The following is a 14,843-nucleotide window of genomic DNA, read 5'->3' on the forward strand; positions in this document are numbered from 1 at the left end:
GTGGCAAGGAGAGCAAGTTTGCGCCTGTCGTTGGCAACAACCTAGAGCACTTTAGAGGTGACAGTGCGATTTAGCTTAGTTCTGCTTCCAATTTTGATGAAGAGCTCCCCGGGTGACGAATCCGAGGGTCTCCCACTCCTCTTCTCCTCCTACCAACCTCCCGAGAGGACTTCATATTAAGAGTGCGCCCATGCAGCACGGACACCATACGTTTACAAGCATCCATGCCTTCTCCTGCACAGCAGTCAGCGACGCTAACCACTATACCCATTGGGCGGCTCTAACATTTATTAATAATAGAAAACAAAAGTGGAAATTAAACTGCTTATTCGAGAGTCTCTATATGGAGGTTTTCATTAAAGATGAACAAATATTGTAAAACTGCAGTAAAAAAATTCTAGTATTCTGCAATTGTGCTATTAAATTTCAAAATTAAAATAATAATAATAATAAATACAAAAACCACAAGATAAAAAGCAATCGCAATTTGATCTTGGCATGCAGATTTGAGTTTAACACCTTAAACAATTTTAGACTAAGCAGTTACGATGGACAGTATAATATTAGTTTTGTAAGCAGTATGATATTAGTCTCCCAAAATAAAAAAGGCTAATCTTTAGAATATGGTAACAGGTAGTTTGGCGCCATTTTGGTAAGGCGATAAAGGTTACTAGTTAGGACTTTAGCAATAATCTGAGAAGTGCACAGTTTGAATCACAGATTATTTTGTCTCAGAGAAATAAGAAATTATGAGACATGTAATGTGACATTTTCCTGAAATTTCCGATCGTGATTTTAGCTAATAAGCACTTAGAAACAATTTCGATGCTAAAGTGCTGGTAGTTCGGTCCGAGGTTCGAATCCCGCGAACGGGCTGGCTGCATGGGCGTTTTCGTGGTTTTCCCCATGTGTAACGTATATACGAGCCAGTTTCCCTTAGAAAGTCCTCCACGAAAGGCATCCCTCCCCTTAGGCAGATAGCCCTAGTGTGCTTTGCCATAATTAAATACACCACACACCACATCGATGCTAAAGTGCAGAATCGCCCACTTATTTGTTTGGCGCTTTTTACGTAAAAAGAATTGGATTTTTGTCCATTTTCTTTGGCTTTTTAAGCGAAAATAGGTTGATGTGTACATAGATAAAGTCAAGAGTGTGAGCAATGCCATTTTTGAGCAATTCTGGGATGGTTTTTTAAGTGAAAATAGGTCGACGTGTACATGAATACCGTGCATGTGCAATTCTTAAAAACGCGGCAAGCAGTTTGAGATTCTGCACTTTCTCCCAATTTCGCACCTAATCTTTGTCATGATTAAGCATTTTTGTTCCCTAAACGTTCTAGTATAAGCGTAATTCGGCTAGCAGATTGTTAGAAAGAATGTTGAGTAAAAAAAAAAAAAAAAAATGCCTTTACTTCGTGAAAACAAAACGGCGTCCAAACTAGCAGGTTGCTGTAGTAGGGTTGGTCGCCAAATTTTCGCAAAAAATTGCCAAGTTACCATAATGTAAAGATTTACCTAAAAATATTATGAAAAGTAAAATCTTATGCATAAAATTCGTTGTTAAAAAGGACAAAAAACAAGTGATAGGGAAAAACGTACTATGCTATTAGTTCATCCTAATGCTACGTTGAAACTAGAACTGTTATTGTCGGAAAGTAGTTTCAGATATCATATTTCTCAACGTTTCACACTTTACTGAAACTTTTAAATTTGTCAAACTCTCAGTATTTCGTAAATCTGAGGAAATTATTACTATACAAAGTCTCTTCATCAAAAATTGTAGAAGAACAGGTGAAGTGTTCCTAGTAACGCTGAGTGATGACGCTCCCCAGTCCAGTTTGGTTATGACTTGATAATGAGCAACCAATTCGTACGGTAAGAGGCTTTGTAGCCTAATCTGCATCGATATGTAAACTTTCAAGTCGATTCATCACTTGCTATTTGTAGGGCTGAGTAACAAGCATCCAGATAATGAAATGCCAAAGCAACTAAAAATAAGCAAGACGAGTTGACGAAACATCAATAAAGTTGCATAAATGTGATTTTATGTGATTTAATATCCATTGGTTAAACAACGAAGGCCTTGAAATATCTCGCTAAAGAGTTTCAGATTTATGTTGAAATAAAAGAAACGCATAAATCTTCTATTGCCCATCACTGATAGAAAAGAAATGACACGCTCTGTTTCAGTGCAGAGATTCCTGGAGAAATTAGATTCGATTCTTGGAGAATTCTGTTGGCGAATTAAATTTCCTGGAGGCGTTTTCCATCCATAAACATCTTTCAGTTCTGGTTAATAATCGCAGATCTAATCCTCTTTATAGGTAGTTTTTCTAGAATTGGTTCTCAACAGCGAATTGTTCACTTTTCAAACAACAGATGGCACTAAGGTTTCATTTTCTATTACCTAGCTATGACATTTTCAGGTTTTCCCTTCTGCGACTGAAAAAGTATTTCGATTGAAATCTTCGAAACTGTGGTCCTGCATTTAATGTATTATCGTTTCCTCCCTTCTTCCTCACCATCCAGACAACATTTACCTTTTATAAATTAACAGAGATTTAAGACTATTTACTGAGCTGCTTGATATTATTTTATAACATTATACATATTTTCATTGCAAAAGACAAGATTATATAACTACCATATCCTCTTTTTATACACGATACATCAAATATCTGAAAAGGCTGCTTAGTGAACTATGAGTGTTCCAAATAAGATATCAGCTGTTTGATTTCCCGTACAATAAAATCTTTCATATACCATGTATGTTTAAATATTATTACAACCAGGGTGTGGTCAGACAGAACAGGAGTGTGATCCATCATTGTTGTCATAGTTCAGTAACATCAGCTTCACTGTGCTTTTCATATATCTTCAAAGACAAAAGACCTTTCTATTTCTTGACTATTTTTCTATTGATAGAAGCCACACTGTAATTGTGAAATATACAGTACTTAAATTTTCGCCCAAAACTCACGTTTACATCAATTTTAGTGTAATTTTGAGAAGAATTACTCTTCGATTTTATATTGTTTGACTAACAGTTTTGTAATAAATCATAATTTAAAAGCCAATGAATAAAACGTTTCAGACTGTGAATTATTTTTTCAGTTTTCTGTCCTGCCCCTTCTGTATATTGTTTAGGTTCAATCTCTCTTAAAACTGCTTAGAAACTGTTTATTAAATAAAGGCAAATAAATAATTAATACGAAGATGATTTGGCTTGATTTATTATTTATTATACGCTGGAATAACTGCAATCCCTCTTTTGTTTTTCTGACCAAATTCCTGCAACTATTGCCTTTTTCCGTAAGCTTTCTCGTGCGTTCCGTGGTGTAAGTAGTAGCAAGTCCACCCAACGAATGGAAGATCTGTGTTCGCATTCCATTGACAGTATAGGTGATTTCTCAAGTTTCTGGCTTTTAAAATACTTAAGTCTCTGTAATATTTTCAAAGCTTGCATATGAAGTACAAACAAATTGAAACTTTATTAAAAATTTTTAGATTAGGCAAAATGACAGCCTGAGTTCTGCATAGCTTTTGAATAAAATTATCTATTTCGAGGGTAATCAGATATACGTTTCTATTTTTCAACAGCGAAAAAAAATTCTTCTTCAGGAGAAATACTTTTTGCTCCTGGAGAAGGGGGACTGGTGTCTGAATGCCTTCGAAATCGAAAACATTTTGTTTAATATCTAGCATACTTTTTTCTATCGGTTTAATTTTAAATTTTACATTGTAGTGTATTTATTTTGATTGAATATATTAGTAACTATAGCATTTTTTATTAGTAAACACGTAACGTGTTAAGTGATTATTTTAAATAGGGCGAAATAAAATAAAATTACTTCATTCTGTTAAGAACTCACGAATATTAACTCATGAGAAAGAAATCCGTAACATTTTATAACTGTCATATCAAACCGTAAAGCTTAGTTTTATCTTCAGCACGCAAGGTTTATTTCAGCACGAAAAAATGAACTATTCTTCTTTTCTTATACATATACACACGCAATGCCACTTCATTATAATATTTTTAGCGAAAGTAATATAAAAATAAATTATCTACAAAAGATATTTAATTGTTTCTTTTTTCATACAATTTACAATGTAAATGTCAATACTCTTGTACTTGTGCATTTTCAGTAGGGGTTTGAATGCGTACACTTTTAATAATTATAGAAATAATGAAAAAATAAACATAAAGATGAAGCTTTGAATTGCATATATAGATCACAAAATTCAAAAAGGGAAAAAAGATTTATTTTATGTATGAGTTAGGATTCGAGATAATAATTGGAGATAAATTCGATTGAATTTAGTAAGCCTTGGAAATCTGTATTTTCCGTTCCAGGATTTATATTTTCTTTTATCGGTATAAACTGTCTACATTTTTAACACATTTGCATAATGCTTTTTTTTATTTGCATAATGCATTTTTTTTCATTTTTAAGATAATTTTTAAATACATAAAATTTTTAGAACAAAAAAAAAAAAATTTCCCTTGATGCCATAATGAGCAGGAATCCATTACAAGACAATTGAGAATCTTCCTACATTCGTAAATTCGTCTGGAAGTACAAAATTTATTAACACTAAATGGGTTAACACTAAATCTGTCACAGCGTTGCCTCGCTTCCTTGTTCTTTTGCTATAATAGTCATCCCGCGCAAATGTCTAAGTAGCACAACTGGGAAAAATCCTATATATCCTCCACGGCGATGTTTCGCCAGCGGAACACGTAACCTCAGTATATGACCATTAAAAGCAAGATATGCCGAGAAACAGGTTGTAATATTAATTTATTCAATAAAATATTCAGTACATAATAATAATGAATAATTAACGCATTATTTTATCAAATTTCTAGGAGATTTAGGAGTTATTTTATTTAATAACTATTAATTAATACTAATTATAGATAATTTCTTAAAAACTTCATATGTGTTAAATAAATGTATTACTAAGCAAATAAATGTTTAATAAGCAACATGATTAGTAATTATTATTCATACGACAGCCTTTAACCAATATTTTGCTTTTTCATTTTTTTATGCCAGTACGTATTTCCTTTTTCTCCATTCTAGGTGATATCATAAGTTACTTTGAATGGAAGCTTGTAATATATTCAATATACATAAAACGCTTTCTGAAACGTTAAACATTTTTGCTAAGCATTATAGATTGAATTGTTTATTGTTGCCTGTTCACCATAATTAATTGTTATCAAATATTATGTCACATCTACTTATAATAAAAATTTAGCATTGTTTAATTCTTCGCTGTTATATTTTAATTCTGTGAAGTTCAAGCTATTGTGTTGACTTTGCAAAACGATTTCCCATTTCTTTCGAATTCTTATATTTTAAACTTAACTTTATTGTATTTTATAGCCTTTGAATTTTAAATAACTTTGTCTTTATTCTATAAAGAATTCATAGAAGATTTAAAATATATAGAGCATTCATTTATTTATTTCTTAAATTTCAATATTCAGTTTGAAATATCAAGATGAATTCATCTTGTTAATCTGTTCTTTTATCGTTAGTTTATACATACTATTGCTTTTATCATAAAAGTCTTAAAGTGAATTTTAATATCGCAAATCCAGTCAAAATCTCCTCAATCATTTCTTTTAGCACAGAAATGTCAAGTTTATTTGTTGTCAAATCAATTATAGTAAAGCATACGAAGGCTATTTTCCTAAGATGAGTAATACTTTCGTGGAAGTCTTTTAAAAGAAATCTCTTTATATTCACGGCTATATATCCTTATTGGCTATATATCCTCCATCCTAAATTGTCAGCAGTGGAACCATACTATGACGGCTGAAACATTTAATTCAGCTAAAAATTTAGAAGGAATACGCAATTAAAATTAGAGCTATAAAATAATATGAAAGTAGTTGTGTGATATAGTGTAAAGCTGAAAAACATGCTTTAGAAGGAGCATAATTCTGATATTTGTCTGAGATGATAAAAATCTGTTTGGAAGGGTGACGGTCAAAAAGATTTCTTCGTTTTCTGACCCGCTTAAAAACAAAATGTCTTAGGATATCATAAAGCTTTAAATCTTTTTAAGAGATAGTGTTTTAATTGGGGTAGGTTTTCCTATGTATTGAACCTTTCTTTGAAACTTTAAAGTCGAATACTTAAAAATCGAATTTAAAAGTCGAATACTATTAAAATAAATTGCATTAATTTTGTCTTAATAATCAAATTAACATATAAAACAAGCCAAATGTGGCAAAATGTACAGTGTGTATTCCAATAAAGGATATAAAATTATTTATTTACATTAAATACCGTTTAAACAAAGTTTGGATATTCACTATAAATCCTGTACCCTAAACTTAGGTTACATTACTGTTATTTTATTACATTAAATTATATATAGTATTTATTCTATATGTATTTTAATCAGAATTTCTAACAAGGAAGAATTCTCAAAGAATGGTAATAATTTAATTCAGAAACTAAAAATTTAATAGATTTATTGGAATATTATGCAGATGTTAAGTATAATGAGACTATGAAAAGTATATTATCTTCATGTAATTTAAGCAATCATGTATCAGACTGACATTTTGATAAACTTTCTACAAGGTATTGAAGTTTTTTTTATCTACTTGCTGTGTTCAGTTATTTGTATTTTTAGTTTTATGTGAAACATATTTAAGTCTCAATGATTTTACATAGTAAATATGTGTATCCAATCCTTTTATTAAAAGATAAATTTATTTATGATTAGCAGACAACGTTAATAAACTAAAAGCTTTGCTAGTAATTTATATATTTCAATATCATGCACGTATCAGGCTGTTTTTTCCATAAATGTCAGTGAATTAAAGAGTCCAAGCGTAAATATGAATATTAAAATGTTCTTTCATTACATCACAAAAGTAGATTTTATGTATGGTGCTGCCATCTAGTATCTTAAAAATAAAACTTTTTTTCTATATATAAAGTTCCTTTAGTTCAGAATATTTGCAAAAACTTTGATATGATTTTTAATCCTATAAACAAAGCTATAAGCTAATTTTAATATTTTAATAAAGATTTAAATAAAAATTACAAGATCTGAGTTCATGTAACTTTGTTAAATTTCAGGTTAAAATATTAACCATGATTGGTCATTAGAAATTATTAAGACATGTCATGTTTTGGGGCAACAGGAGAGTATGTTCCTCGATTTGTTTTCTCTGCCTGATGTCAAGTCCTTCCGAATTGTATGAAACTAGAAAACTTCATGAAAACTAGCACCAAGGCCCAATGAACAGGAAAGTACTACGTAGGTAGTAGAGGATGCCCACAATAAATTAAAAAGGATAATGGGTTGTACATTTGACAGCGCAATTAAATTAATAGATTTTGTTATTTAGACTCCCCACGCTTTTATTATTCGCGATATAAAATTGAAGATTATTTATGTAAATAGAATTATTTATGTCTATTAAATTATATGATAAATTAATTTTCTGCTTTCAAATCAAAATTATCATACCCCTTTTAAATAAAAGGTTATTCTACTAAAAAAAACTTTTTTTAATTGTATTTTATTTTCTGTTTTTTAGTCTCAATTACCCATTATTAATGATGAAAATTTTTGTTATTGTTAAAATATAAGCAAAAAATTTAAGAAAATTCTGAAATAAAGCAATATAGCTGAACGTCATTCAAATAATGAAGAAATCAACAAATATCGTCAATAAATTTTGCTTCCATTGTGCAGAAAGTTGTTGAAGTTGGTGCACCATATGACGAATTACTAAGTTTCAAATGTAAACAAATTCGCGCCACGTTAGGCTTAGCTCCACATATACTTTTAAATTATTGATAATTCTACACCTATCGAATGCAGATTAAATAAAGGAACAAAAACCTTAACCGAAACATAAGAATAACATAATTCAATCACTTTTAAAGGAAAAAATGCACAATCAACGTATAAAAATTTAAAAACACTTCAGCATCAGTTATTAGCTTGCATATATATATAAACCCGTCTGGTATGGCCGATTGCAATATAAATGGGAAGTGCACAGATAGACGTTATAGAAGTCCTAGATACAAAATTTCAACGTTCTACGGTTAATCGTTTTTGAGTTATGCGAGATACATACAAACATACTATAGGCATCACCAAAAAAAAAAAAAGTTCTGAATCCATTTAAAATCCATTTTACAACCCGTTTTGGAAAAAAGAGACCTTTAATCTGTCCGTACGTATAGATGTCACGCAAAAAAAAAAAAAAAAAAAAAAAATCGTCCAGATGGATTCGAGAGCAATCAAAATGTATATTTTTGTTGGAATATATTATCCGAAATTTTTCTCCAATAAAATACTTCGCACCAGAAAGTAAAAGAGGAAAAAAGCTGAAATTTTACTCAAGTTTGAAAATTTAATTCAAATGTATGGCAAAAAGGTCTTTAAAATCTTTAAAGCCCCCAAGTATTCCGATTTCATGTATATTTCATTTCAATTTGCTCAAGTTAAAATTTGTTCTCTAAATACGTTTATCTTAACATCAATTATTAGCTTGCACATTATACTATTTTTTTATTTAGCACAAATACTATATATAAAGCCGTCTTAACATACACCTTTGATTAGTCAGTAATTTCTATTCTTTAATTTCATTCAATCCTGTAAAAGGATGGAATTCATAGTATAAGGTATTTCTCCCACTCTCCTAGCATCCCATCGTGGTGTAACGGTAGCACGCTGGACCGGTATTCCAGAGGTCCGTGGTTCGATTCCCGGCGAAGGCGGTTGCATATTTTTCATCTTTTCTGCTTCTAATTAACCTAATGTCTCTACAATAGTATCAAAAATATTATATATACTTAATAGTTAAACACAATTTGCGTATTGTAGTATATTATGCTATTATAATAAAATGCGACGTAAAATAATTATTTTTATTTAATAGTTCTTGTTATATCTAATTATTTATGCCTTCCGATCTGTTTATCAGAGTATTATTTTAACGCATAACATCCATGAACCCCGGATCTATTAATCTGTTGATTTATTAGACACATTGTTTTATTTTAGTGACCCGGTGTTCCATTTATTCAGCTATACAGGTTTTATATGTGTTTGGTTAGCTTGATACTGTTCTTATTCTAAGTTCAGGGAACACGATTAACATTAACTGTCTTTCTTCTTGATCCCGCATATATGATCTTTTGAATACATTTGAATAAATATAAACAAATATAAAATCATCTCATGTAAATATATTTCAACGCAGGTGGAACTTACATTCCCTGGGGGAGTCTATTGCTTATATTTTTCAAAGTAATATCATTAACTAATTAAAAGTTTCCCCAAAAGAATAAAAACTTCTTTGTCAGTGTGCCAAATATTTCTTTTTGGCGTGAATACGATTTTAACAGAGTACGTAATCTAAAGGTGTGGTGTGGTGTATTTAATTATGGCAAAGCACACGAGGGCTATCTGCCTAAGGGGAGGGATGCCTTTCGGGGAGGACTTTCTAAGGGAAACTGGCTCGTATACACGTTACACATGGGGAAAGCCACGAAAGCGCCCATGCAGCCAGCCCGTTCGCGGGATTCGAACCTCGGACCGAACTACCAGTGTTCAGCGACTTTACCGCTCGGCCGCTGGTGGGCCCGTAATCTAAAGACTCAGAAGGGCTTCATTCAATGCGTCCGGGAGAACGCTCAATATTATGCCATCAACGACAAGGCCTATGAATTGTTATCTCATATAAATCCATTGGAGTTTATGGTTCTAGATGTCATATTGGACTTGACTTTGAATGTAAGGAAAACGACCTATGTCCAACTGTTCTTCGTGGTATAGTTTTGGAAACCATTAATACTTGCTATCCTCCTGGTGGTTCCTACACTGAAGGTTTCCTTCCTACACTGAAGGTTCCCTTTTGGATTGCACCCAGAGCGCTGGTGCTGACGTCTTCTGTGATCTGTTTTCCTTTTAACGATATGTTGGCTCTAATACAGCCCATTTTGACGGTAAGTCGAAGCCATCCATTTAGTCCTTGAACAGCTGTCTGCCCGTCGTTCTCCTTTTGATAAGGCTGTAATTTTATAGGACTCAAGTTCTGCTCTTCAGGCCTTAATGAGTAACCTAGGAAAACAAAGTACTGATGTTCAGAGCGGCAGGGAGCTGCTGAGCAGAATTCAGACAAAGATTGCTTTCCAGTAGATGGCATGACATTTTGGCCTTTGAGGAAATGAGATGGCGGAACTTTTGGCAAGAAAAGGTACAGATATTCTCCAAAGGCCTTTCAGAGACTCCAAGGTCATGCTCTTCACTCTGCTAAACTTGAAATTAATTGGATTTATAAAAAATCCTTTCAAAATGCTGCTGTTAGTGCCTCTGAAAATAAATCATGGAGGGTGCTATTGAAAGATGACTGTGTCTCGGGCTCTCCTCGTGCTACTACTGTGGCTGAGTTTAGACTATTAACTGGACATGACGGCCTTGCTGCTCATTTGTTTCGTTTTAATCTGATTTCCTCTCCTTTATGTGCTTTGTGTGATTCTGGACAAGTCATGGACGCTGCTCATCTGTACGTGTGCTCTGCACTTAAGAGTTTGGACTGTATTGTATAGAAGTATAGGAGAGCATTTGGAGCCTAAGTAATAATTTTGTCGAATAATAATGGTTTAAATCATATAATTCTCACACATTTTCACGGCGCCTTTGCATATTAGAGAACACATTTTTAAAAGCAATTAGTAGGAAAGTTTTGTTACTTTTTTAGCAAAAGAGAAACTTAAATTTATAAATATCTAACTTTCGCACTGAAACTTCGTATTGTAAAGATGCCTCAAAACAAATGCAGATGTAAACAAAGCATCTCTGCATGAGTCCTAACGGAAATGGGTGTAGTGTCCTCACAATCATACGAACTTTAAAACGGTTAAAATAATATAAAGTAATGTAATAACATGAAAGTAAACATAGAATAATCCTAAAAAGAATTGCAATTTTAATTTAAAAATATAGAATTTTAAATATTGAGTGGGATTTAATACGCTAGACTTCTCACACTCAGTTTACCCTAAATGTATTCTAATCTCTTTGATTTTCCCGTTCTGCTGGGACCCCTGTACTAAAATAATTTGAAAAGTGTTACTCTGTTTTCGAAAGAAATATGTCCAATTTTGCAATGTGTGTGAAATTATCAAATTTTAGTAAAAAAACAAAAAAAATAACAAATAATATGTGACACAATAATATAAAGTTACAATGAAATACCTTTATCACTTTTAGATTTCTCACGCATAAAATTCTCCATATATGAATGCCAGACCGTTTTGTTTTCATATCTTAATATGCTCCTTCTTCTATTTGCTTTTGTTTCTGTTGTCCCTCTATATTTCTTAATACTGTGGCGTTTGGAATTCTTTATTATTTCATTCTCTGTTCCCAAATAAAAACTATCTATTATTTAGTTTACATTCCTAAGTTTTTATAAATATAGTCCTAAAAAAATATAAAACTCTGAAAGCTTTCAGATTTTCCATTGCCATTTTTTTAACGTTTTGTATGTTGCCTTTATTTGTTAAATAGCATGTTTTTCGCACTTAAACCATAAAATTCAGTTCAGCAATATCGTAAAATAATTTTAAAATGAGCCCAAGTTTAGAATTTCCGATACGCACTCTTGCGCGCTGAAGATAATTTTTTTTTTTCCCGTACAGTGTTCCCATTGCTCGCTTCGAAATCGTTGAGTTTCTTAATCAAAAACTCATGAATTCTTTACAAAATATGACATAGATAATAAAATAAATTCCAAATTTGGGCTTCCAGATGCCCATATTCGGGTGGAAACGTACGTTAATCAAAATTTGATGGCTCTAGGTACCGTTGTTTTATCACAATGCGAAAAACATATACCTACATTTATGCAAATTCTTCATTATTTAATTTCTCTAAATATAATACATATTTTGTGGCAATAATTTGAAAAGTGAACCGACATTTCAATGCAAAATGCCAAAACGCATTAATAGTCCTTCTGGGCAAATTGCCCTTTTGGACTAATAATATGAACTGATGACAAAACCTACAGTGCAACGCACCCTAAAACATACCTGTAGAACAAAAAAAGGTCTTTTTGATAAAAACAGGACAAATTACATTCTTAGAAAAACTTTCATTGTACTCTGAGTTCATTCCGTGAAAGCATATGGAAAGTAAAATGTGATCGTAGAGATATGTACTGTTTACAGTGTGTTAGTATGTAATAATATGTGTTGGTTTTAGAACTTTTAAAATATATTTTAGAATATTCCTAGGTTTTTCTGAAGTATGGAGTATAGTGTAATGTTTTCTGATTATTTGGAACAACTCTGTCCCATTGGACATTGTTAATGATTTTTCTTTTGTTTTAGGAGCGCCCTTATGTATGCAAAATATATTTTGAAAAATTCATGTAGGTTTTTTGCGGCTATCAATGTTGTAATAGCTCTGTAAGTTATCAATAAATTTATTGGATAATTTGGCATTTAACACCTGGTTCCTTTTCTTTTCGCTTGGCTACAATTGCATCAAGTAATTGTCGTCTACTATAACTAAATTGTGTCTAAAATTTAAAATACTAAATTGTCTTCATACAAATAAATAAGAACGCTGAGCGTAAATGCTTTATTTAATATTCTTTTAACCTTTTAAATGCTTCTTTTTCCCTTTTTAAAATTCTTTCTGAGCAGATAAATTGATTACTACGCCTTTTCTTCGAAGCGCTTGAAATATTTGTCTTTCAAATAAAAACTTTAGAAAACTCTTTCTTTTAATCCAAAGGGCAATTTACCCTGAAGGACTATTATTTTCGTTTTGGCATTTTGCGTTGGTTCACTATAAATGACCTTTTCAAATTGTTGCCACCAAATATTACTTTCCTGTATTATATCTAAAGAAATTAAATAATGAAGAATCTGCACAAATGTATTTCTCGCATTGTGATAAAACAACGGTACCTAGAGCCATCAAAATTTGAATAACGTACGTTTCCATCCGAATATGGGCATCTGGAAGCCCAGATTTGGTATTTGTTTTATTATCTATTTCAGATTTTGTAAAACTTTAACGAATTTTTGATTAATAAACTCTATGATTTAAAAGCGAGCAATGCCAGTACTATATTGGGGGGGGGACCTTTTTTATCTTCAGCGCGCAGAACTGTGTATCGGAAATTCTACAGATATGCTCATTTTAAAATTATTTTGTGATATTGCTATTGAACTGAATTTTATTTTTAAGTGCGAAGAACATGATCTTTAATAAAAGGTAACATACAAAATGTTAAAAAAAAAGCGCTATGTGATGCTTCTAGACCTGTTAAATACTTCTTCTCTCTATGTCTGAAATGCAATCACATCTAGATGTGTTATTTTGCTAGGACAGGTTTTAGGTGTCAAATGGAAACAATTCACGACTAGTGAAGTGTAAAAAATCCTTGCTATATTAGTTATGCATAAGTATAACAATTTTAGATTACCATCTAAGATCTCAGCGGGGATTCTTTTATTTAAGAAAGTAATACCTTCTATTGTCAAGACAATAAAATTAATCTATTGTTAAATAACAGTAAAACTCAAGATAGAATTCAACTTTAAAAGCTCCAGTTTCTTATTTCTTCATTTCATTGTTGAAAGTTAAGATGATATATAAACAAGAAAGGGTCAAAATACTAGGAGTATTACCGTTCAAGGGAAAAAGTTATTGTTTGAGTGAAATTAATCCCAGAACTTATGCCCAGAGAATTACAGTATTTTATGCTGCAATAAAAATTCATTATAACTTTAGGTTTTATTTTTTATGCAAGCAGTAATGTATACAAGAAGTTAAAATTTTTAACTGAAATGTTATATGGTATTACAAACGTATTTTATTTATTGTACTGTATTATTTTATTGTTTAAAAGTATGATTAAAAGGTGCAGGTATAATTACTCATTAAATGATTCGCTTTGTTAAGCTGAGAACTAAATAAAAGAGACAAATGAAAATTTTTATGACTTGCGAATTTGTAACAAGTTTCTCTTGTGGAAAAATTTAACTGCTGAAACTGTAACACGCCATCAAGGTGTGAAAAGGATAGCTAGAGATGGATAAATATAGAAGAGAGGGAGGGCTGAAAAAATACTGACCTCAAATGTCAATGAAAATCATATTTTTAAAATGCAACAACTTTCAGCGAAAGGGTTAAATCTTTCTCTCTTTCCTAAAAAGGAACGGGAAGCAATTCCAGCTGTCCATCAGAGCTATCAGTAGAGTCGGCCATATTGCGTACCCCGAGCAATCCATCCGTTTCTAAGCGCTACATCCTTAAAAAAAAAGTCAACAATGAAACGAAACAAAAGTCCTGCACCAGCTGGGATGGCGTAGGCGTGTACGTTTTACTTACATCCATGGCGGCGAGCAGGTGGTTCGGGCGAAACTTCACGTTAGATCCGACTACGCTCAGACGAGCATTGAGCTCCCGTCGATCCGCATATCGCACTGCGTCGCTCTCACGGATTATTCGTCATCGTTCTTTTCAAAGTGGTTCTTTTCACATGAGGGTAGAATTGTTCCATCTCCCCTTGTTCCCCCCTGTTCGGCCATGTTGTGTTCGGTTTGTCACCTCTTCAACGATGCTACGAACTTAGGCAAGTGTCGTGAATTTTTCATTTCTGTATTTACCTTCACTTTTGTCTTTTTTTTCCATTACCTGCGAAATGCTTTTTTTTTAAGTCACGGAGCCAGTAATTAAGGAATACTAATGATCATTTGAAATGTAATCTATTCAACCATTTATCTCACACTGCATTAATAAATAATGCGCTTTATAAACTGG

General features: G+C 32.0%; 1 protein-coding gene across 6 annotated transcripts in view; it reads left to right on the top strand.

The window, feature by feature from the left end:
* Window positions 1-14,843, top strand: part of LOC118183318 (uncharacterized) — a 466,396-nt gene that overhangs the window by 233,109 nt on the left and 218,444 nt on the right. The window contains exon 1 of one of the 6 annotated variants that reach the window (XM_035352816.2): window positions 14,457-14,655. The exons of the other annotated variants lie outside the window; for them this stretch is intronic. Within the exon in view, the coding sequence (XP_035208707.1) occupies window positions 14,610-14,655 (46 nt within the window). The 5' untranslated portion in view covers window positions 14,457-14,609. Of the gene's footprint in view, window positions 1-14,456; window positions 14,656-14,843 lie in introns of those variants that run through there. 6 annotated transcript variants of the gene reach the window in all.

Source organism: Stegodyphus dumicola, chromosome 8 (assembly GCF_044657685.1).
Source record: "Stegodyphus dumicola isolate Sdum_Otavi_A_Nest chromosome 8, ASM4465768v1".
NCBI lineage: Eukaryota > Metazoa > Arthropoda > Arachnida > Araneae > Eresidae > Stegodyphus > Stegodyphus dumicola.